The following is a 24,719-nucleotide window of genomic DNA, read 5'->3' as shown; positions in this document are numbered from 1 at the left end:
TGTTCTATAAAGTCACTGCAAATACTGAACCATTGCTTCTAGAGGAAATACGGGATTAGGTTCCTGCAAGCCTCCGGTCAGAACATTTTCATGGACCAATCAATACATAACCTTGTTGTACATGCAGTACTGTTTAGAGACACTTTATTAAATATGTACTGTTGATTCATTAACACTGAACTCACAGCCAACAGCACTGTAACTCGTGCCTGAACAAAGCTTACCTAACACGCATATTTCTCCACAAGGCACATCACAGACTTCTTGCACTTAGATAGCACTTCAGCACTAGACTTGGGGGCCATTTAAACAGCAAATTCACCAACAGAAAGCACAAAAATGCAAAAATCATAGCACTAACAAGCCCTTTTTAGGACACGTTTCAGCATGAGGGCTTTGTTCAGCCTCCGCTGGAATGCCTGTCTGGCAACTCAAATGTTCCACCTCTCTGCACATGCACATGGCCGTGGGGCGACTGTAAAGCACCGCGAGGATTTATTGGGGTTACAAATAAATTTTAGTGAGTAGGCAAATTTGCAAGTACAGAATCCACAGATAACGGGGACCAACTATACATCATTTTTTCAATAAATATTTACTGCGTTTCTGCTATGTGCCATGCTCCCAGAGTTATTTACCACTCAGACATTTATCAAGTCCTAACCTTATGCCAGGCCCTGTGCAAAACTCAAATAATCCAAAGATAAGTTTAACAGTGTTCCAGGAAAGGTTCCATGGCAGAGTTGGGGTTTTAGCTGAATGTTCAATACTAATAGATAAGATTTTAACCTGTGAAACTATGGAGAAAGGTATTTTAGAAGAAAGAATCTTAAACTTGGCTATACATTAGAATCACCCAGACCAAAAAATAAATAAATAAATAAACATCTCTATGGCTGAAACTCTTACACCAGTATATTTTAAACCTCCCCAGAGGATTCCAGTGTGCAACCAAATTAAGAGAACCACTGCTTTAAATCCTGTGTTTGGCTGGAGTGTAGGTTATGTGAAGGGATGTAAAGAACAAATAAATGTGGAAAAGAGATTTTGGCCCAGTTATTGAAATGTTATCATTTAGCACATATTTATTAAGCACCTGCTGTTTGCCAGGCACTCTGCTAGTTGCTGGAGATACAGCAGAAGACAAAACACAAGAATCTCTGGCCTGTTAGAGTTTATAGTTGAATTGTTTTGGCAGCTGTTTAGGATGATTCATAGTCTAGATTTAACTTATAGTATATGATGATTTGCATTTAGAAGGGATCTTGTCCTAAATGCTCAGAATTCTAAATTTAATGTCTAAATTACTATATCATCCTCTGATATGAATAGAACTCTGTAAAGAAAAATTGTGTTGTGAACTTCTGTGCTAATTTGACTGAGCGTTTTCTAACACAACCATTCGTTTTGTTAGCCTCTCAAAGTTTTTCAGTTTCTTGCACACTGAGACAATTGTCTAAAATCAGTAGAATGAGGACCATTGGAAGTACTAACTCAAGCATTTCATTTTCTCAGCTTATAGGTGTTGGTATGTAAGGAGCTATTATCTGTCTTGATTATTAGCAAGAATTTATACTTAGATCAAACTTATAATTAACAAAGAACTTTTATTGGGTCATAATTTGCTGTATACCATGTTTTATATATTTTTTCCTGAGTTCCTTTACATTTAATGTACCATTACATGTCTTCTAGACCATTAGCAAGAACAGAGACCTCTAATAATAGAGTCCTCTTTTAATTCTGTCTGATACAATTATTCTTTATAGCCTGAATCTGTCAATTTCACTTAAACTTTTGGTCAAGTTTTGAGTTAGTTTGCTAAATAGAGTTATTTAATACCCGAAGAAGAATAAGACATGCACCGTCCTCAGCTGGTACACTCAGCCTGAGATGAAATGATGTGCACACATGAGCTCGTGCAGGTGGGAAGTGAGGGGTGCTGTCCGGAGTGAGAGGTACAGTGCTGTGGCATCAAAAGGAGAGATGGGTTGAGTTCTGACTAGGCTTGGAGAATGATGTTGTAAATCTTATCATTATTGTCAGAGACAAAGTGCCATTTAACTACCATCCACCTGTGTTATAATGCAGAGAATGTGTCTTGCATATATTTTATATAAAATTACACAGTTTTGGTCAGCTTTTCCTCAGTTTTAGTTGTATTTAATATAACTGTGTTTTGTTAATGTGGATGATATCATGTGCTTTATACTTCTTCTAAGATCATCTATGTCCTTTTTTCCTCACGAATTTTCTCTATCCTGCTCCGCCACACATTAGCTGCTTTAGCAACCTAGTACATCAGCATTTTGGATGTCATTTGTATTCTCTGAGCTTTTCTAAAATTTCTCATTCCTTGAGTATTTACAAGTTATATAGGAATTGAAGATCATCTTTTTAAAAGACTTGCTTGTTTATTTGAATTTTTAAAAATACAAAATGGGGGGAATTTCCTGGCAGTCCACTGGTTAGGACTTGGCACTTTCACTGCTGTGTGCCCCCATTTGATCCCTGGCCAGGGAACTTAAATCCCGCAAGCTGCCAAAAAAAAAAAAAAAAAAAAAACTAAATGGGAAGCTAATCTTTGGGAAATATTTGAAAATATAACCCAAATAATGATATGGGTTATATTGTCACTTAAAGTGACTATAGAAAAGTTTCTTTATTTTAAGACCACTGAGAAGAAATACTGTTTTTGTGGGTTTCCTATTTGTCTCTGAACCCTGGAGAGACTTGAAAGATATCTGCTCTTAGTGATATGGCACTGAAATATTTTTATAATCAAACCCTAAGAATTTTGACTTGAAGAAGCATTATCTTCTTTCTTTGTCACAGAATTGTTTTTTTTTAAACTTTATCCCTTCATACGTAGTTTTAAAGTGGTCTGTTAATTTATGTAAGTCTTTTCATCACCTTTTTTTCCTTAATAGTTCTTTATAACAAAACTTATTATTACTGAATATTGTTTGAGGGGGTCTTTTTCCTGCCTTAGTTCTGAACCAATTGAGAAATAAACAAAGGAGCCAGGTAGATGGACATCAAAATAACATCTCTTTTTTTGATAGAGCTATTGCAGAACATGACTTAAGAGCACAGGATAAAGGACTTAGCAACATTGAACCCCCAAATTAGAAAGATATAGTCATCCAATCTCAGGCAGTGCTGGAGAGCAAAGCAACTGTGTGCTGTCTGCACCTGGGCAGATCCCAAGAGAAACGTGCAGAGGAAGGGGCTGCACTTTGCTTACACAACTCCTCTTCCCAGACTTACCCCTCAGATAAGTCATCCTCAAGTGAGGCGGAAGAGGCCAGAGCATTACTCCAAGGGATGCCACTCTAGTTAGGAAACTGAAGCCAGAGAAGGAGACTGCAGGAAAAGACCTCCCATCCCTGCCAGGCTTGAGCTCACTCAATTTCACAGCTGCCTTGAATGTTGAAAGCAGCCCCAGTGGCAGAGCCAGGGCTACAGGAACATTGCAAATCACTGCGGGCTCTTTGATAAGCTCACCCTGTCACAAAGAGAAATAAAAACTAGCAGGGAGCATTTTGTTCATATGAATGCCTGCATTCAAATTTGCTGGAGCCTGTTTTTTACTGGTCTTGTTTTTCACTCAGATGTCTTCTAGATAGCAACACACTGCTGGGTACCATATAGGTTTTTTTGCTGTGTGGATTATCAAAGATTAAATGGATCTGCCCTCAAGAAGCTTACAGCCTGGTTCATAAATAAATGCTATATTGTGCAGTACAGACTATTAATGTTATAGAAGTTCAATTAAAAACCAGACTGGTCCAAGAAGATTTCTATGGAAAAATAAGCCTTGAGCTGGGCTTAGAACAACAGATGTGATCTGGGTAGGTGAGGCTGTGCAAGAGAACACTTGGGTGAAGGGACAGTTGTCTCAGCATCTGTGACTTCACTTTTGCTATTCCTTCACCTTAATTGAAGTGGGAAATAAGAATACAGGGCTAGAGGAGCTCTGGTTGTAAGAATCTTGAAAACAAAGCAGAGGACCAGAGATGTGATCTGCTGAGATTTTTTTTAAACCTAAGCGTGATGTCATTGAAAATTACTTTGGCAGGGATGTACTTAGGGGGTATTCAAGGAAGGAGATAAGTTAAGAAATGAAGGTAATCTAAGCCTAAGGAAATGAAATATATTAAAGCTCTCATGTCCATCTGATTTACTAAATATAATAACTTTCAGAAGTTAGAGTTAGTGCCTGATTGATTTTGCTCCATTCTTTTACACCATGTGTATAAATTAGGTTTTTGGTTGGTTGTTTTTTTGTTTTTTTTTTTAATCAAAAATAATGAGAGCTTTTGGTTAAAAATTTAACCTTTCAATCTTCTGGGGACAATTGGGAAAATTTGATTTAATAATCTTACTTCTATGGAGGTGTTTTAGGATGAAAAGAATTGTAGATTGAAGGAGAACAAATCCATATTCGGAGAAAGGTACCCGGGAAGGCGGCTTGGATCACTGCTGACAAAGAGAATTGATTCCAACACTAGCATCAAAACCCACGTGTTTCACATTCATACCTCAGCAAACAGTTGAATTTTCAAATTTAGAAAAGCCCTTGACATTGACAGATTTTAGTGTTATCACTAAAACCACACTGTCATAACTGTGCCCTGTGCTCAGTCATTTATTGCAGTGACCCAGACAGCCCAGTACAGCTGTTTGCGTTTTCTCTTCAGTGGGAAGTGGACCAGGGCCATGTGACTAAGAAAGGCAGGCAAGGGCCTTTTTCACCTACAGATGTTTTAATGTGCTTAACGTTATCCAATACTAGCAACCAAGGTAATCTAAATACCACAGCAGGATCTGATTAGCTTTTTCAGATCACTGCCTTTATTTGCTGTTTGCAAAAAAGCTTAATCCAGTGCTAGGGATCAGGCTTCCTGCTGAGCTCTTGGGTAGTTTTCTCTCATTCTTTGTGTTCACAGTGGCAGGAATTAGTGAGAAGATTCCTCCTCCTCCTGAATTAAAGCTATAAAGTAGTAACTATAGTAGCAAAGGGGTAAAAAGAAGAAAGAAAGCCCAAGGGAAAGAGGGACTGTCTATTCATACTAAAGAGTGTCTTTTTTATATACAAAAGGGAAAAGATTTTAATGTAAATTCATAAATATTTACCTCGCTATCTCTAGTCAGTACATAGCTTAAGTTTTATTAGGTTTTAGTTGTAACTACTTTGCATGAATATATGTCATATTTTTCATCTTAATCTTATTTAATCAAACTCAGTTTTACCAGAAGTACATTTACTAACCATAATAGTGGCCTTGATTTATCTTTCTTACTTTTTTCAGAGTTGATGATAACTTTTTACTCATGAAATTAAACCAAAAAAATGACTACCACACCAACAACAAAAAAAATTCTAACTTGATTTCTGTGATGTTCATATGCTTACTCAAGACATAAAATTTGAACTCTATGTAATTCACATTATACCTTGCAATAAACTATAATATTAGAAATGCTTTATCTTGATCTTTTGTGGGCTTATGGAATTAGGCTATGGGTGTAACTATTGCAAAAACATTACTGTAACCCTTGGCAGAAAAAGAATAGTTCTTCCTTTAGAAATTAGTCTGGCATTCAGAATCTAATAATTACATTTAGTTTAAAAATACTTTCACAGATTTTTAAATTTTCTAACATTTTTGGAATAACATACTTTCATGGAATATTAAGCTCTTTCTGAGGAAAAATATCTATAGACAAATGGTGATCTACAAATACCATACTTTGTATTTTAGTTTTCTTTCTGGAAACAGCAATAATTTTTAGGCTTTTAGTAGGCATAAGGAATGTTTTCGGTGAGGTAACTGAAAAATTTTAACCATTTAGAGTAGATTTCTCTCTTATTTTGTAAATAGAGTACCTCTCATTTACATTTGACTGGGCACAATAAGGACATGCCCAAGAGTCCCAACCAATAATAACTTTTTTTCCAAGTATTGTCACATGGTCCTAAATGTGAGTAGCCTCTGTTTTTGTGTGTGAGAAGAGAAACTGATTTAGATTGTTTGAGATTGTTTGGGGTGCTTTAACCAAATTTTATACCTTTAGGGTACTTGATTGTATAATGGGAAAGCCCAGGCTCTGCATAAATCAGCCTATCTCAGAAAATTGTATTTTAAGAGGAGCTTTTTCCTTCACTCTTTTAATTTGCACTGGAATGAAAAGGGAAGACGTGTGTGTGTGTGTGTGTGTGTGTGTGTGTGTGTGTGTGTGTGTGTGTGTGTTCTACATCACATAAGTAGGTAGTAGAACCGCTTTAGATCGCCTTTTTCTTTAGTGAGGAATTAGTATCACAACACCTGATGGTGTTTAAATTTTGATTGAATTTCTGTAATCAGAGGTCACTCAAGATACAATTTATGCAGCTCTCAAAAGCAAGTAGTCCATAACATTATAAATACTGTAGTCTGGAACTTCGAAATAAATCAGGGATGACAAGCTTCCTCACTGACAGAACTGATTTTTGTATACTCATATCCTTTAAAAATATTACAATGTTTCTTCTTTGTAAAGTTAACCTGTTCCTGAACTGAAATTTGAGTATTACATCTTACAAATTTTATGAAATACAAATATAACAAATAACATCATGTTGTATATCAAAACATAATGAACGATTGTGCTTTTATTTAATTACATGATTAACTAGTATCCATAATAAAATAATTTTACACTGTTATTTGACATAAATAAAGTGGGTAGTTCTGGTGATTTTAGGTTGAAGTTAAGTAGTTTTGTCTAAATATTAAGTTTAGATGACTCATTTGGCACAAATTTGGCCAAACTTGTTTTATCTTATGAACTTTAAAAAATCAGTTCTGTTTGTACGCTTTTAAACCTTTTTCTTTTGCAATCTTATTTTCATCATCCCTTTTTTTGTTTGTTTTATTCTCTTGCCACAAATGAACCAATACTTACAAATATTTTATATTTCCCAGTATTTCCAGGGAAGTAGCTTTGCTATAATCTCTGTCTCATTTCACCAGTAAATCATTTATTAAAGAAAAGGGATTGCTGCAGTAGTTAATTGCTACTTTGACACACCTCGTTTTCTTTATTTCTCAGAAACAAAAAGCTAATAGACTAGAGGATAGCCTTGACTTTTTGGAAACATGCAACTTTTACTACTTTAAAATATAATTGGTTTCTTTGTTTTGTTTAAAACCAAGGAGGAAAAGCTGGTCTGCCCAAGCCAGGTGTTTCTTGTTGGCAGCCTGCTCCCTCATGGCTCTGCTCTCAAAGAGCAGCTGCCTACTACAGCTTTGTATGGCCTATTGTTGCCGCACACCCCTCGTTAATACACATGCTGCCCGGGGCAGACCCGAGAATGACATCAACTTGCTTATCTTAGAAACCTGCAAACCTGACGCAGGGTGCTGAGGTTGCCTTGCATCTGCCTGGCCGACTAATTGTGAGCTTCCCGGCCTATGATTGGTTGTTATTCCACTCGGTAATAGGTTAAGCAAAGACATTGCCATTCCATCTGTTCACCCATTCATTGTTCTTCTTGCTTGCCTGGAAGGCTGCAGCTAAAATTGTGTTAAGGAGTTACTGCTGAAGCTGCTACAGAAACCAATGTCTTTGTATTTTCCTGCGAACGTGAGTATATGTGCTACTTAATGCCTTGGAAGTAAAACTTTGCTAAGTATTCAGGATATTAATTTGAACTCTGTTAAGGATAGAATGCACCTCAAATGAAAGCCTACAAATTATTACATAGTGCCAAAATACCAGAAAATTAAATTCTTTCTGTAAAATATGTCTGTGAAGCAGATTTTTTACATTTTTATATTCTGGAGTTATATAAATAATTACAGTTTCATAAACATTCACAAGGCATTAGGCATGTCATGTAATCGTTTGTACTTAAAGATAAGTTATAGTGTGTTCTGATATTTTGATAAACAATGAATTTAGAGTTTATCTTCTTGTCACATTCTTAGGTTTCTTAAGGTGTCACTGTCAGACCTAGGTGCTGTAAAATGATAGTAAGATTTAATAGATTTTTCCATTGTCTTAAAAATCTAGCTTGGGGAGATGGATTGCTATTAGATGTTTCAGCTTGTTTGAATTATGATGATTAAGTATTCAATTGCTTTGTCAGCAGTTTCAGTACTCATGTATAGTTCACAATTTCTTCTCTCCCCCCCCCTTTTTTTTTTGCTTGCATTAGTTTCAGATATTAGATTGAAGATGTCACTTGGAGAACTGTTGCTTTCAAGAGATCTGTAATGGGGAAGGGAGGAGACAAAGACTTTCATCTATCAGTTGAGAGGAAAAGAAAGAGCATAAAGGGTTAAAAAGAGGTTTTCATTTCTACCACATGCCCTATTGTGTGAACATATGCATAAGTCTATTGAAAGTTTTCAGAAGATGGGCAGGCCACCAGTTGCTGGTCTCCTGCAGTTCCAGTAGACATCTGTTGCCCCAGAGCATTAACCAATCTGTTCAAAGGGACATCCTTCTTTTGTTAGCTAGAGGGATGCAGACAACAGCACTCACTAAAATACAGTGGTAATTAAATACACAGAGACTACAGCAGTAGGTATTTATTACATATTCATTATTTTATTTTCATTGTTCTCATACTATTACCATTTGGATAACAATCAGAACCCACTTTACGGCATTGTAACTTGATGTTACAAACATTGATTTAACAAGTTTATGGTCTAATATTCTTGATTAATATGATGCTTTTTAGAATAAAAAAAAATTTACTGGATTTGAGATGAAGGATTATCTAAGTTATCTAATGAGAACTTTCAGAAAATCTCACTAAATGGGGGAATGTTTGTGTATGCAACAAATTTCTAGTTAATAGCCTTTATATCATATAATCTGCTTTCAGCTACTATAAAGCTTCTTTTTGGCAATTAAAATAATTGGTTACACTTTATCATCTATAAATGTCATCTATAGCATGACCTTTTAGTTCTTTTTCAACATATAGTATTATTTCATTTTTAACTTATTAGGCCTTCAACAAGAAAAATTGTTTTAGTTTCTAGTACAATATTTGGAGGAAATCTAAAGCTCTGTAAGCACAGAAATCTGTTTTCAGGCCAATATATGTTTGCTCAGTACCTTTTGTGTTCACGAATATAGTGTAAAGGCCAATTATAATAGGTCTCTGATAACCTAAAAGTTAAGCCGTATTCTTGGAGTTTTTTGATAACTATGGGAATATAAACATTGACCTACTTTGTGTGTGAAACTTTCTCTAGGCGGCTTCATGAAATGAGGAAAATTACTCTTGTTAATAGTTGATTAATTTAAAGATTATTTTTATGTGTTTGCATTTCAGTAAATGGCAAAACTTAAAAGTCTAATTTAAAAATTTAAGAAGAAAAATGTTTTCTCCCTTGCATGTAATAGTAAATTTTGTGTTGTTATTGTAGTCTTTGTTAATCATTTTCAAAGTTATATTGATGATTTTTTTTATATTGATCATTTTTAAGACACTGAACAAAAATAAAGATCACATAGCATTCTTTGTTCTAAGATGTAATAAGTCCTTGTTAAGTTTTACACATTGCATTAAGTAGTACTGCAACCTATGAAGATATTTTTGTCAGCTTTTATATCTTAAGACTTTTGTCAGCTTTAAAATTTAATTTTTTGTTGAATGATTTCAAAATATTGACTTTTTTTTAGTGCCATATTAACTCAGGGCAATCTTTTTTTTTAACATCTTTATTAGAGTATAATTGCTTTACAGTGGTGTGCTAGTTTCTGCTTTATAACAAAGTGAATCAGCTATACATATACATATATCCCCATATCTCTTCCCTCTTGTGTCTCCCTCCCTCCCACCCTCCCTATCCCACCCCTCTAGGTGGTCACAAAGCACCCAGCTGATCTCCCTGTGCTATGCGGCTGCTTCCCACTAGCTATCGGTTTTACATTTGGTAGTGTAAATATGTCCATGCCACTCTCTCACTTTTTCCCAGCTTACCCTTCCCCCTCCCCGTGTCCTCAAGTCCATTCTCTAGTAGGTCTGTGTCTTTATTCCCATCCTGCCCCTAGGTTCTTCATGACCAATTTTTTTTTTTTTTTTAGATACCATATATATGTGTTAGCATACAGTATTTGTTTTTCTCTTTGTGATTTACTTCACTCTGTATGACAGACTCTAGGTCCATCCACCTCACTACAAATAATTTAATTTCATTTCTTTTTATGGCTGAGTAATATTCCATTGTATATATGTGAAAGGTGATCTTTTACTAATTACAAGTGAATAAGGAAGAATTTTAGAGATTAAAGTTTTAAAAACCAAATCTTTACCATTTGAGTCAATAAAAATAAGTTATTTCAAATTTATATTATGTAATAGAGAAAATATACGCAGCTTATAGGCCTGGTAATTGAACTTATTTGTCCTTATAGTCTGTTGGTTTATAGGAACTAAAAATTATTTAACTGCTTGTTTAGTACAAGATGACATTGGTTACCTCAAAGAAAGTTATCCAGTGAAATCTGGAAGATGAAGAGAGGCCTGTCAGTGTGAAAAAAAAGTTCAACCAAAATATTTTGAAAGAAAAGTTATTTTGCCTAACAAAATTAGGTGTACATTTTTTGAAGTAGTGTAAATCAAGCTTACACTTATACCTAATATTAAAAATCATGTTAGCTCACTTGGAAACATTATATTTAAATAGTATATATAAATTATATGAATTATCACAAGTTCAAGGTGTGTGGTATTCACTAAATACATTTGAATACAAATGAGTTTTATCTAGTTTAATATTATAAAAAGCAAACAGTGCATAATCCCATTTTTCTCCCTATTTAAACATTATAGCCATATAACCAACACTTTTTTAATATTAGACTGAAAGTGATACTGATTTAAATATTGGGCTGGCCAAAAAGTTTGTTTAGTTTTAGGTAAAAATAGCAGACATTTTTCATGTTCATGAAGAACTTTATTGAACAGCGTATTCACTAACTGAAAGAACTTTTTGACCAACCCAATACGTTTTTAGGATGGATAATTTTCAGTTTAAAAACTTTATAATATCTGGTTTTGCTTCTTTGAAAAATGTGGAAATTAAGAATTCACTATTCTTTAAACATAACATTTCATTCTAATGTTCCCCACCGGCTCTATTTTTCATAAAGTATTAATCTTGTTTAAAACAGTCCAAAAGAAAAACACTACAGCTCAATATTAAAATAATATTTCTTAGTTCAATTCAGGGGTTTGGTCAGTGAGTCATTATCTTGAAAAATTATCTCACAACAGCACTTATGCAAAATCCAAACTTTTCAGGGGGATCAAAAATGTTGCCCGTTAAATACACTTCCTGCAGTCAGAGCAGATTGTGGGGTTTACAGAACAATGATGTCGGAGCTTCCAGATTGGTTTGGCAGCTGCATTGTTCTCAGATGGTAAACCAGACGCACTTAAGTCCCAGTCTCTTTTATAGGCTTTTGTTCATACCAAATTATTCTTTTACTGTGCTAGCATTCATGATGGCACGTTAAAAGAGTGCCGCTTAGCAACCAGCTCTGGTTGCCTGGCAGCCCAGCTTCCAATAGGTTTTCCTTGTTTAAGATACTTTTGGTGGGAGCTCTACCAAGGACACAGTGCAGATTTTTCTTTTTAACTGTATCCCTTTATTAGGATGCTGTTGTGATTTGTTGCTTGCATTATGGTGTCAGTATATTACAGTAGTTAATAAATCACTGAGTATTAAGATTTGCTTTCAAAACTGCTTCCTTTAATTCTAATAATTGGGCTCATGCATATCCATATTAATAGAAAAAAATTGAAATGGTTACAGCTTCATAATGGAGCAGATGGATATAGAGGTCTCCCAAGGAAAATTTCTTTTTATCAGTTGTGCAGTCAGGAGCCAGGAGAGTGTGATGTTTCTTTAAAACTAATGAATGCTATATTAGTAGAACAATGATGTTAAATTTATCTGTCTTCTCAAGGGATAAAACTGAAGAAACTCCTGTAGAAGTGTGTAGGAGTTCTACACTGAAGGAATTTTAAGTGTACTGTTATCAAGCTAAAGATTCCACACTCTGTTCTCTATTATTTACCATAGTTAATATAATTTATTTCATTGTATAGAAATACTGCACTCTCTAATAAGTTCACTCTAATGCATTCAAATGTGCAACTTCTTAGAAAATCACTTAGCATTTTCCCTTAACATTTATATAATAGCTCCTTTCTAGTGTAAATAAGATGTTGAGGAACCGTAGAATAAAATGTTTTTCCAATTTTCTTTTTTAGGTTATTTAAATAGGTGTTCTATGACAGTCTCATATACAGCTACCACTGGCTTACTAATGTTATCCATGCATAGAACACTGGAATTGCCTTAATAAGTAAACTACTGATGTGCATATAGTCCTTACAATGAAGCACAAGAGAAAATAATTTTATTTTGCTAACCTGTTCCTGGTAGAGAAATAACAATTATTCCCAGTAGACTTTTAGGAAAACAGTAAAACAGCCAAAGCCTTTTAAACAGTAAAAGCATTCCTGTAGGGGGAAAGTAGAATAAAAGATGACTTTTTAACCAAATGCAGATAATAATTAGCTAATTACCTAATATAATACAGAAGTATTTTCTGCCATAAAATTCAAGAAATTAAGATAACATTTATTCAGTGTACTTAATTATTTGCTAATTTTATTTATCAGCAAATATAATTATAGGAATATTCCATTCCTATGCTTTCTATAAATGTGCATAGAATAAGAGCTTTTTCCCCTGGAATGAAATAGACTGTAGCCCTTGGCACTTAATAAGGGTAGCACAGTGTTGTATTCTGTTACTGTGGTCAGGATTTACAAAATAAAGATTATTAGGGCAAAGCTATTCATCTGTTAAGTGGAATATAATTCACTTTGTAATTATTTCATTCCTTGTTGGCTGTTGTAAAATGTATGCTCTTTCATAGCAGTAGTACTCTAAATCATTTTTGAAAGTCTTTAGATTGTTGTTACGCTTGATCCAAATTAACAATAACTTTTAAATTATAATAAGTTAATGTTTTCCTTTTCACATAGCTTTCTCTTTAAAAATTTTTTTCCAAATTTTTGTGAATTATTTTAGAGAAAATGTACATAACCTGTCATAGCACATCTAAAACAGGTTTGTTTTTTTTTTATAATATTCTGTGTGTCACTATAGAAACTTAGGCCTTCTAACTGTGGGAAAATCTCTTCCATCAGGATTGAGAAGCAGCATGATATAGTGGGGAAAGCATGGGTTTTGGAGTCAGACAAAACTGGGTAAACAAACAAAGTTTGTTTATCAAACTTTGTTTGATATCAAACAAAGTTGATATTCAATAGTTTGGTAATTCTCTCCCAACTTCTTTATTGAAATAGAAATGATACTGAAATATCATTCAGTAGATATGAAATTCTAAATATTTTACATTTTTCTCTAGGAATACGGGGTGCTTTGCATTCAAGAATACAGAAAAAACAGCAAAGTGGAGTCAAGTACACATAACAGCTTCATGGGCTTGAAGGATCATCTGGGGCATGACCTAGGCCACCTTTATGTGGAGAGCACTGACCCACATTTAAGTACATCTGTACCTTGGTCAATGGTAGAAAAACCAACAATGGATAAAGTTAATTCCGGGAAGGAAGAAAAAGAGGTGTCTGAAGAGAATGCGAGCTCTGGTGACTCTGAAGAAAGCACAAATTCTGATAATGAGTCAGAACAATTGAGTAGCATTTCAGTAGAGCCATGCTTATTAACCAAGACTCACAGACAACTATGTAGGTCTCCGGGTTTAGAGCCTCACATACTCAAACGCAGTGAAATTTTGCAAGACTTTAAACCTGAAGAGTCTCAGCCAACCAAGGAAGTGAGGAAACCTCCTGATGTGGTGCGAGAGTACCAAACAAAACTGGAGTTTGCACTGAAGTTAGGTTATTCTGAAGAACAGGTTCAGCTTGTGCTAAACAAACTTGGTACCGATGCTTTAATCAATGATATTTTGGGAGAACTTGTCAAACTTGGAAATAAAAGTGAGGCTGAACAAACAGTTAGTACAATTAACAGTATAATGAGGGAAACGTCTTCCCTGGAATCTCAGCGGTCTGAATCTCCGATGCAAGAGATTGTAACAGATGATGGGGAAAATCTGAGACCAATAGTTATCGATGGCAGCAATGTGGCGATGAGGTAAGTGGGGAAATCTTCACTCATTATTACCAAACAGTCTTTAAAACATATTTCTAATTTTGTGACTGTTTCTTTTCTAACAGTCATTAACGTCAAGGTTGTTCTGCATCCCAACATTAACTTCCATATTTCTAATTGTGTCTCTCTTAGTTCTCTCTCTACTTCCAGAGTGATCAACCACTCTTACCTCATTTGTCCCTAAATAAAAGACCTCCTTTTCCCTAGTTATGTCTTTTTTCCCCCCTCATCTGATAAATTACTATGGTATAAAAATTAGCATATATTCCCAGTATAGTGTTAAACATTAGTTTTAATTGAAGAACTTGAGTATGATCATATTGAATAACTTTGGAACCTAGAGAGCTAAATGGCCTATTTCTATACAAAGTCAAATAACCATAAGATAAAATCCCAGTTCTTTGAGAAAATTATTTTTATTGATTTCAGGAACAAATCAAAGCCATAATTTCAGGGGTTTTTTGTTCCATTTAAGAAATGTAAATCAAAAATAATTTTTTAGGAACTGGGGGGAGAAAAACAAAAGCAAAGCTTCCAGAGAAATTTCTTTATGGATTTTGATGGCTAAAAACATAAAGTGCATCTAAATTCAATTAGTATATAGTTAACTGCCCACAGTGTTCAGAATACTGTGGGGATATAAAGATATGGAAAGGCATCAGTTCTTCTTTCAGAAAGCTTAACATTTCATATATTGTTTCTCAAGGTGACCTGAGGATAGCTGTCAAAGAATCATCTGGGGAACTTGTTCTAACTAGTGTACATTCTAGAGCAGTGCTGTTCAATGGAAATGTAATGTGAGGCACATATGTCATTTAAAATTTTCTGGTACCTACATTAAAAAATTAAAAGAAACAAGTGAAATTAATATGAATAATATGTTTTATTTAGGTTAATATAGCCAAAATATTATTTTGATGTGTGTTCAATAAGAAAATCGTTAATAAGATATTTTTGCATTATTTCTTTCATATTAAGTCTTAAAATCAGATATCTTACACTTATAGCACATCGCAATTCAGACTAGCCATACTACAAGTGCTTAATAGCCACATGTAGCTTGTGGCTACATATTAGACAGTATAGTTCTAGAAACCTACCAAGTCCACACACAGACCTACCAAGTCTAGATCAAGGTGTAGCCCAGCCATCTCCTTTTGTAACAAATACCCCCACTAATAATGATGCCTACTAAAATTTGAGAACCACTGTTTTTTAGGTGATAGCAGCATTTCTGCATAGAGTATGAGAAGGACCAACTTGTAATCCTCAAAATAATACTGCTTCCACCTGATGGAAAGGTTATCTCTCATTTATAAGCAAATGAGATTTGCAGTATTTAAATTACTTGTCCAAGGTAAAATATAATTCAAACCCAAATATGTCTGACTTCAAAGTCTATACACTTTTCATCATAATGAAAGGCAAAAACAAACTGAAAATGTTCAAGCCAGATCTTCCAAGGCCTTCAATGCCAAGCTAGAGAATTTAAACTTGGCTCCAACCCAAAGGTAACTGAAGATTTTTGAGGAGGGTAATGTCAAGAGTAGAGCTGTGCCTTAAACTGATAATCTGGCCATGATATTTAAAGTGGACTACAGGAGATAGGAGATAAATTTGAATGCAAACAACCCTTTCTAAGGGAGCATAAAGGGCCTTAAGTGTCATAGAGGTATGAAGTGTACCTACAATCTTGAGAAGTCCTTCAGTAAAATAACCTCTCTGTTGTCTAATCTTTCCCCAATTTAGCCATGAAATGATTTTTTTTTCTTGTAATAATCCAGAACTAGTGAACAGTTACCTTAGCAGAGTGATAATGAGTAAAGCCAAAACACCATGGAATCGCCAAGCAAGAGAGTAATGAAGGAAGGTAATAAGTCCTGGAGAAACACCTACAACCATAGCCATATACCAAAAGCACCAGAGAGGTTCTTAAAGGGAGAATCTGGAGATTCTTGGAGAATCTTGGAGAATCTGATTCAATGGGGTATAGTAGAGCCCAAATAACTGTATAGTATTTTTAAAGCGCCAAGGTATTTCTGATGCATAGCCAGTGTTAAGAACCACTCAACATGGAAAGTGTGGATATCAATAGGTTGGGAGGTAGAAGAAACTGATGATCCAGGGAAAGAGTAGTGTGAAAAATACCAGTCTTAGAAAAAAGTTTAGTGTGAAAAATACCAGGCTTAGAAAAAAGTTTAGTGCTAGTAAAACCAAGAGACATACAAATGCCATCAACTCAAGGAAGCGGAGGCTTTAAGGAGAGAGTATCCTGTGGGCAGAACTGAAAAAAAAAAGATCCAGGGACATGACAGCCAGGAAATCATTGTCTTCAAGTATGCCATATGGTGTTAAAGATAGAAACCCAGTTACAAGATGTCAAGAAATGAAGGAATAGAGCTAGACTGTTTTTCTCGAAAGTTGACAGAGGAAGGGAAGAAAGAGGAGTAAGAGTTGAGAAAGGATTTTTAGTTTTATATAGAACAGAACTATATAAGCTGAGGGGATGGGGAAAAAGTCTCCACAACAGCAATAATATGAGAGTTTAATTTTTGAAGTAAAGTTCTTTGAAGGAGGAGACAATCAAAATACAAATAGAGAATTTGGCATTGGAGGTAAATACACTTTGGGGTAGTCAGAAGAACACCTTGGAGGGGAAAAACAGCATCAGACTTATAAAACTTAGAGCCCATAGAAGTGAATTTTTTTTAATGGTTATCATTTAGATAAATGACGTCACAGTTGGAGCAACTCACATGACTGAAACCTAGTTCCCAGTGGCAATTGAAAAGTACTTAGATAACTGAAAATTTGCATAAAACTCTAAACTTTACTTATCCCACATGATGAGATACAAAAATAAATGGCATAATTAAGGCATTTCAAGCAATCTACTATATGTAATTAGAAAACACTTCCACCCCTACGCTATTTTGGCCCCATTCTGTTTCTTTTTCTATAAAGACGGGACAATGAACATCATATGTTTTAATCTGACATGTAACCTGGGATGCTTCAGGCATTGCAGGAGAGAACAAGTTGACAGGAAATTTTCTTATAGCAGCGTTATACTGTCGGTCACAATGAAATGTCGTACCAAGTCCATAACTTTGAAAGTGCCAGAATTCATGGAAATGCATAGTAAACTTTTACATTCTGCCACTTACGAGATCTACATAAAGTAATAAAAGTCATTTAGAAACACATATCTACTTCAGATTCAAAGTCTTAATTTAACAAAATGCAGAGAGATTTTACCCATTTCCTGTTGCATAAAATATAGCAAAACATGCTTTTACCTTTTTTTTTTTTTTTTTTTTTTTTTTTTTACGGTACGCGGGCCTCTCACTGTTGTGGCCTCTCCCGTTGCGGAGCACAGGCTCCGGACGCGCAAGCTCAGCGGCCATGGCTCACGGGCCCAGCTGCTCTGCGGCATGTGGGATCTTCCCGGACCGGGGCACGAATCCGTGTCCCCTGCATCGGCACGCGGGCTCTCAACCACTGCGCCACTAGGGAAGCCCCATGCTTTTACTTTTTAAGTTAGTGTCGTACTCATGTTACTTTAGCAAACCTATTATATAATAAATTTATATACATCATAATAAATTATAATAGGTAAATGCAATGATGAGTTAAGAATAGAGTACTATTTTATTTCCTTTCTGATTTCTCAGGCAGATATATTCCACATATAAGATGAATAAATTTTAGTTTCATTTAAATGCTAGCAGTGGAACTGATATAAATGATTCTTTAGATGTAAATTAAAAGTAGGAAAGAAAGGCATTTTATTAAAATTACCAAAATGGACTTTAAAAAACAATTAATTCTCTACACACTACCTTTGTGATTCTGAGTAACTTGTTTAAACTCTCCAATCTCAGTTTTCAGGATTGTAAAAAGAGGAACTCATCTTGCAAGCTTGTTATTAGAATTGTAGATAATTAATACCAAGTGCCTGGCATGTAGTAGATGCTCAGTAAATTACAGTTATTATTACATTAAAGAGCTATATTCTGTATTTTAATCCATAACATAATAACTAATGTAATGAAAACTTAGTTTTTCAGATTTTTTAAAATAAATTTATTTTTGGCTGCGTTGGGTCTTCGTTGCTGCTAGTTGTGGTGAGTGGGGGCTGCTCTTCGTTGCAGTACACGGGCTTCTCATTGCGGTGGCTTTCCTTGTTGCAAGGCATGGACTCTAGGCGTGCGGGCTTCCGTAGTTGTGGCTCGCGGGCTCTAGAGCACAGGCTCAGTAGGTGTCGCGCATGGGCTTAGTTGCTCCGCGGCACATGGGATCTTTCCGGACCAGGGATCGAACCTGTGTCCCCTACATTGGCAGGCAGATTCTTAACCACTGTGCCACCAAGAAGTCCCAGGTTTTCAGTTTTTTTATTCAACATTTAACAAACAGCAGTTTAGGAGTCCATCCTATGATCTATAGGTATATTTTAATTCTTTATGTTTATATCATCAATTGTTTTCAATGATTTCTATGGTTTCATAAAGAAGACCTGGGCTCTTAGATCTGGGTGACACCAAAATTGCCCAGGGACAAGCCATATAACCATAATATACAGCATAGGTCCCAAAATTGCAGGAATCCTGTGTTGCTTTGCAGGAAGCATGCTTCTACTTTCAGCTTATTAATATCTCTTAAAAATGTGCCACATTGATAGAAGTTCTGGGTAAGTTTGCTGAATAAGCAATTCATTCAGAATTGACAAATACCTAGACCGTAGTCTAGCATAATTTGTGATAGCATTTCAATGTGAGGTATAAGAGCAAAGAGGACATAAGTATTCAAAAATAGAAAACAGCAAACTAATAAGTTTAGGTAAAGCCCTAAACTTTTGCACAAAAGTACTTGTTTTTTGAAATATGAAACAATAAATTTATAATTTAGTGGAACTGGACTAACTAACAAGTACTGACAAAAAACTGCAGTTAATTTTAATTCTTAAAAAAGCAAAAACGAAAAAAACTCTCAGTAATTTAGCAAATTGGTCATTCAGCAAATAGGCTTCTTTCCATAGTAGGGCAGATACTTCATAATATAAGTATACCGTGAAATGTATACTCCCGATATAGAAACAGAAACAAAGCATAAGTAATATTTATCATATTTCTGAAATGAAATTCTCATGATATTGTGATTTTTATTTCCTCTAAGTAGCTTTACAATTCTTCAAAATCTGATTCTATTAAACCTGAGGTAGTTTGGCAATGGAGTATAGAATTATTCTCTATCCACATGTATCCAGTAGTTTAAATCATTTTTCCTTAAGAGAGTCCAGTGTTTTAATTTACCCATGGTTTTAGGTTCAGATGACTTGTTCTGCCATTAACAAAGTACCATCTTGTGAGCCGTCAAGGATGGGAGTGTAAGTTGGATGTTGTTGCTCTTGGATTCCTAAAAGTCCTTGATTTCTTCAGTATGCTTCCATGACATAGTCACCTGACTTCATTAAAATTATATCTCCATATTTCTACTTCAGCTTCTACCAAATATGTGAAATAAGAGTGGTGAACAAGAGAAAACCCAGAGCCTCATCACTACCTCTACACCATGTGTAGCACAAATTCTCCAGTTTCGTGGGATGGAAGCTAGGCACACCAGCCTTCTCTTTTTGATATGAACAAACTATTGAGATCCTCCCCACCCTGACTCCCCTGTCGTTGCAAAGTCCTCTCTCTTGGTCAGTGAATCCAGGCTTTTGGTTTTAGATAAAATCTCCTAACTGGTGGGTAGGCCTTATAGCTGCATGTTTGGGCAGAGTATTAGGATAGATATTTTGTTTGCTAAAAATCTCAGGTGGACCACTTTTGACCAGTAGGATCCATGCTTGTATTGCCTCTGTGTTAATGATGGGGGACCATGAAAAGAATTTAAGCAAGGGAAGAGTGGCATATCACATTTACGTTTAAGAAAGTTCACTCTGTAGAGAAATTTAGAGAAGGATTTGAGCACTAAGACTGCAGACAAGGGGACCTACTTATATTTGAAAATATATGCAAAAGTTAAGTTGTAGACAACTCCTGGAAAAAGAAGAATATTGCTTTTGTATACCAGTCTAATGGCAGAGAGTACATAAATAAAACAACCATCTGCTCGACCCCTACCCCTCAGAAAGACTCGTGTTAGAAACCAGCTGGTGTTGTATAAATCTGAATCTTGGGTGTAGAAAAGCACTCCAGGTAAATCACTGAAGTCATTTTCTTAAAGTTTGAACAGAAATCAGATATAGTCAGATTATAGAGTCAGAATATGAACAGAAAAATGCCCAAGTTGTAACAACTTTTCTTTATATCAAGAATTGTGGGCTAAGCCTATATATTTATAAAATATGAGCAGAATTTAGCAGTCTGTATAAGTAGGATTTATTTATCTAGATTAATCTTTTTGAAGGTACAAAGGCTTTTATGTATCTAATCCGGTTTGTGAAGTTGTATGGACTTGAGAACTCTTTTCAGTGTGAATTAGAATATTGAAGACCATCTTGCCTGCGCTCCAAAACTTGCCTTCAATTGTTTGATGGGTTTGCTGTCCTGTTGCCTGTTTACCATTTTAGTACAGCCCTGTCTCACAGTTAATAAAATCCTCCAGTACACCTAGTCCAAGTTTTTGATTTAGATTACAGGTGTGAGACTACAGCTTGCCAGGGTTCATTCAAATTTGGTTTTGGCCCTCAACAAAAATGTATCAAAATTATGTGCAGTAGATCTGCATGGTCCAGTACGGTGACCGCTGGCCACATGTGGCTGTTGAGATTTTCAAATGTGTCTAATCCAAATTAAGATATTCTGTAAATGTAAAATACATACCAGATTTTGAAAACTTAGTACAAAAATATGTGAAATATAACAACTTTTATGCTGAATATGTGTAAAAATGATCATTTTTGATACATTGAGTTAAATGAAATATATTACTAAAATTAATTTCACCTACTTTTTACTTTTTAAAATGTGCTATTCTAGGTCATTTTAAATTATATTTGTGGTTCACATTATACTTATATTGGGTAACCTCTCAGTGAAATGCTTTTTAAGTTCCAACTTAGTGGGGGCTTAACATCAATTAAAAGACAGCTTGATTTCCCTCTAGATGAGTGTCAGTGTCATAGGTACTACTTACAGGTTAGTTGGCAGTGTCCCATTTCTCTTATTGTTTTAAAGAAAATCCTTAGGTAATATGAAAGGAATCAGAGAATCAGAACTAGTTTTTTCTGTTGTTTGATTATATCAGTGTGGAGTCTGACAAAGACAGATGTTAGCTCTGTTCCACTGCATCTCATTATAACCCTAAGTATATACTTCTACCTGTCATCATTCATGAATTTTCATAGACCAATGGTCAATAAACTTTCCTGTTATCTCAAATATGCTTATTTAAACCCTAACCTAGGAAATAGCAACATTAATAATCCTATTACATAATGAATAAAGTTAATTATAAATCACCTAACTAGTAATTGTAAGAAATGGGAAAAGTCACCCAATTATAATAGGAAAAAAAGTGATTCGAGTTTTACATTTCCTAACTGTCTTAATATTGAAGACATTATTACATCTACTTAACAGGTATGTTCTGTTCAGCATCTTTAGACTAATGACCACTTGGATCTAGATTAGCTAGATGTGCTTCCTATTATTGATTTTTGGCTTCAAATTATGGACCTTATAAGGTGAGGGCATCTTTTGACTTTCCTTTTTCCTTATCCTTTCCCATTCTCAAAATTCTCTTGGCCACACTGCTCTTGTGTCTATACCAACTGGAGGGTAATAATAAACTTTCATGTTAAGACTTCCACTGTAATTTTGGTGTTGAAATTTTCATTGTCCTAAATCAGTAATTTTCAGGCTTTTATTTTCCTTTGAAGTGGTACAATCCTGCAAATCTTAAAAGGAAGCCCAGTATTTAAAACAAACAAAAACATAATATCGTTTGAATTGGAGGGTATAAGTGGGGGCTGTGTTTCCCACTTAAAAATTCCCTTCATTGCTCCCTAGAAGGGCCTCTGGGATTTCTATTTGGAACACAACTTGATAGACCTGATTAAATTATCTGTAACAAGGGAGTTTATCTGTAAGAAGGGATTTAGTTTTCTGGGTATGTTGCATCCTGACCACTAGGTTTAGGTTCAAAGTGATCTTGGTGTATTGGGAAAGAGATCAGAGATTAAAAGTTCAGTAGCTATAAGAGTGACAAAATAGACATATATCACTCGTTATGAGCCTTCAATATAAAAGAAAAAGTTCTAGATGCCCATGAGTCAGCATCTGGAATTATAAATTCTTAAATACAATATGAAATTTAATTAGACTACAATAATAGGAAGGAAAATATTCTCTTATTTCCATATTGAAGATGATATCCAGCTGTACTCCTGTTTCCTTGCTTAAGGGAAATGGGTTAGATGTAGGAGAATTTCTTCTTAACAATCATTAAACATTGCTAATGCATTAGTATTTGAAAGAGTTCTTTAAAATTAAAATCTATTTTCATGTATACAACATGGGTTATGTACAATCAGGCCTAAAAATTGAAAAAATAAGTCATCAAGTATTTGAAGCACACCTAGGTGTATTAATAATTTAGTGTTTGATAAATATCTATTATTATTATTATATTAATATAATATAATTATATAAGCTAACTATATCTAAACTTAAAGGACTTTGGTACTAAAGATTCAAATATGGTTTTCTAGTTTAAAAGTATACATTTTACTCATACTGTTCATTGTAGGCACTTCACTGACAAACTTGTATCCTTATCATTATATGCAGTTTGATATAATGACCCATTAAAGTCACAGAAGTTTTATAATCATACTTGATTCTTCCAGTGAAGGGTGTAGCAAACTTGTAGGTCAAGTTTTTGATTTAAATAAAAGGTTATATATCGAAGGTTATAAAAAAGCAATGGATTGTTTTTTTGAGTCCCCTGATACCTTGATCTCTTTTTGTTATTTTTTTAAAAACTAAAACTGTTTACTGATCTCCACATATCAAACACATTGATCTAAAAAATCACAGTTTACCATCAGTAGTGAGATTAAAGCTATTCAAGCTTTACTGGTTTCATTTTCATTCCAAAGCAAGCTCTTTTCCATTTTCTAAAAATTAGGACCAAAGGGACATGAGAAAGTTAAGGCACTAATATTTGTTGAAGTCTTCTATGTGCCAGGCACTCTGCTCAGTGCTCTGTGGATGTTACCTTGTTCATTTCTCACAACGCTGTAATGTAGGCAGGATTATCTCCATTTTAAATAAGAGAAGATTGAGGTTGAAAATAAGTAACTTGCCAAGGTCACATAGAAATGTACTAAAGAAAATACTTAAACTCATGTCTAATTCCAGACACTGTTATTTTCACTATGTTGGCCTACTCATGAAAAGCCATCTCTATTTAGTAGTAATACTAGTAGTAGTATTAATAGTACTAAGACTGTCATAATAATTAGTAGTGCTAATTTACTATTACTAGTACTAAACATGCCATTCTAGGTATGATTGTTACAATTAGATTTTAGATGAGTTATGGAAAAACGTTTTAAGAATGGCTTTCCTTTGATCATATAAGGGATATACTTATTACATAAATATAAGAAAATAAAAATCAGCTATGATTTCCAAGGTTCTTTGCAAGCATTATAAGTAATATGTTAATTCAGGGCTTCCCTGATGGCGCAGTGGTTGAGAGTCCGCCTGCCGATGCAGGGGACGCGGGTTCGTGCCCCGGTCCGGGAAGATCCCACATGCCGCGGAGCGGCTGGGCCCGTGAGCCATGGCCGCTGAGCCTGCGCATCCGGAGCCTGTGCTCCGCAACGGGAGAGGCCACAACAGTGAGAGGCCCGCATACCGCAAAAAAAAAAAAAAAAAAAGGAATATGTTAATTCAAAGCAAATACTCAAACTAGAGCAAAATCAAATTTGAGGAAATAAAAGGTAATTGGAAAAAGACTCCTTATTTCCCTCTCTTTTTTTTTTCAATGCCATGAAAAGAATTAAAAAGAAGTAGTCCCCTTGTAGATGCCTTCATTCCCTTGTTAGATTTCTCCATGTTTTTCAATTTGCTCCTGTCTACCACGGGAATATAACAGTTATAATTCTAAAATAACACTTTCTATCCTGTGATTAACCTAGTTAATGATATGTGTGTATATAACTTAACAAAGTATAATACATGAAATTATGTTTCCTAGACACAGCAAATGGAATGGTTCGCCCATTGTCCCTCTCTTCTAGGTCCTGTATTGAGACAAGCTACATTAAAGTGTGTGGTTCCCTGAATTTTTCTCTGCATTACAAAATACACCTTTGTAATCTGTTAACTATCACAGGTGACTAATTTAATGGCACATAATAAGCAAGTGTACTTCAGTTCTCTAGTGGGAAGTATATATGATGTTTTTATAAGATTTAGCAAATATCATATTAGTTTGAGTGCTTATGGAATTGCCCTTCTGTTGAAGACAGAAAAGTAG

The 24,719-nt window shown here is 34.9% G+C and overlaps 1 protein-coding gene across 2 annotated transcripts in view; it reads left to right on the top strand.

Annotated features, from left to right (window-relative positions):
• ZC3H12C (zinc finger CCCH-type containing 12C) overlaps positions 1–24,719 on the top strand; it is a gene marked incomplete at both ends in the record, with an annotated part of 63,515 nt that overhangs the window by 20,230 nt on the left and 18,566 nt on the right. Inside the window, 2 exons of one of the 2 annotated variants that reach the window (XM_079708513.1) lie at positions 7,609–7,632; positions 13,459–14,207. In XM_079708513.1, the coding sequence (XP_079564639.1) occupies positions 7,609–7,632; positions 13,459–14,207 (773 nt within the window). Of the gene's footprint in view, positions 1–7,608; positions 7,633–13,458; positions 14,208–24,719 lie in introns of those variants that run through there. The other variant, XM_079708512.1, reaches the window with a different exon arrangement.

Source organism: Hyperoodon ampullatus (genome assembly GCF_949752795.1).
Source record: "Hyperoodon ampullatus genome assembly, chromosome: 7".
In the NCBI taxonomy this organism is placed as follows: Eukaryota; Metazoa; Chordata; class Mammalia; order Artiodactyla; family Ziphiidae; genus Hyperoodon; species Hyperoodon ampullatus.
This window is presented reverse-complemented; position numbering and strand designations above follow the sequence as displayed.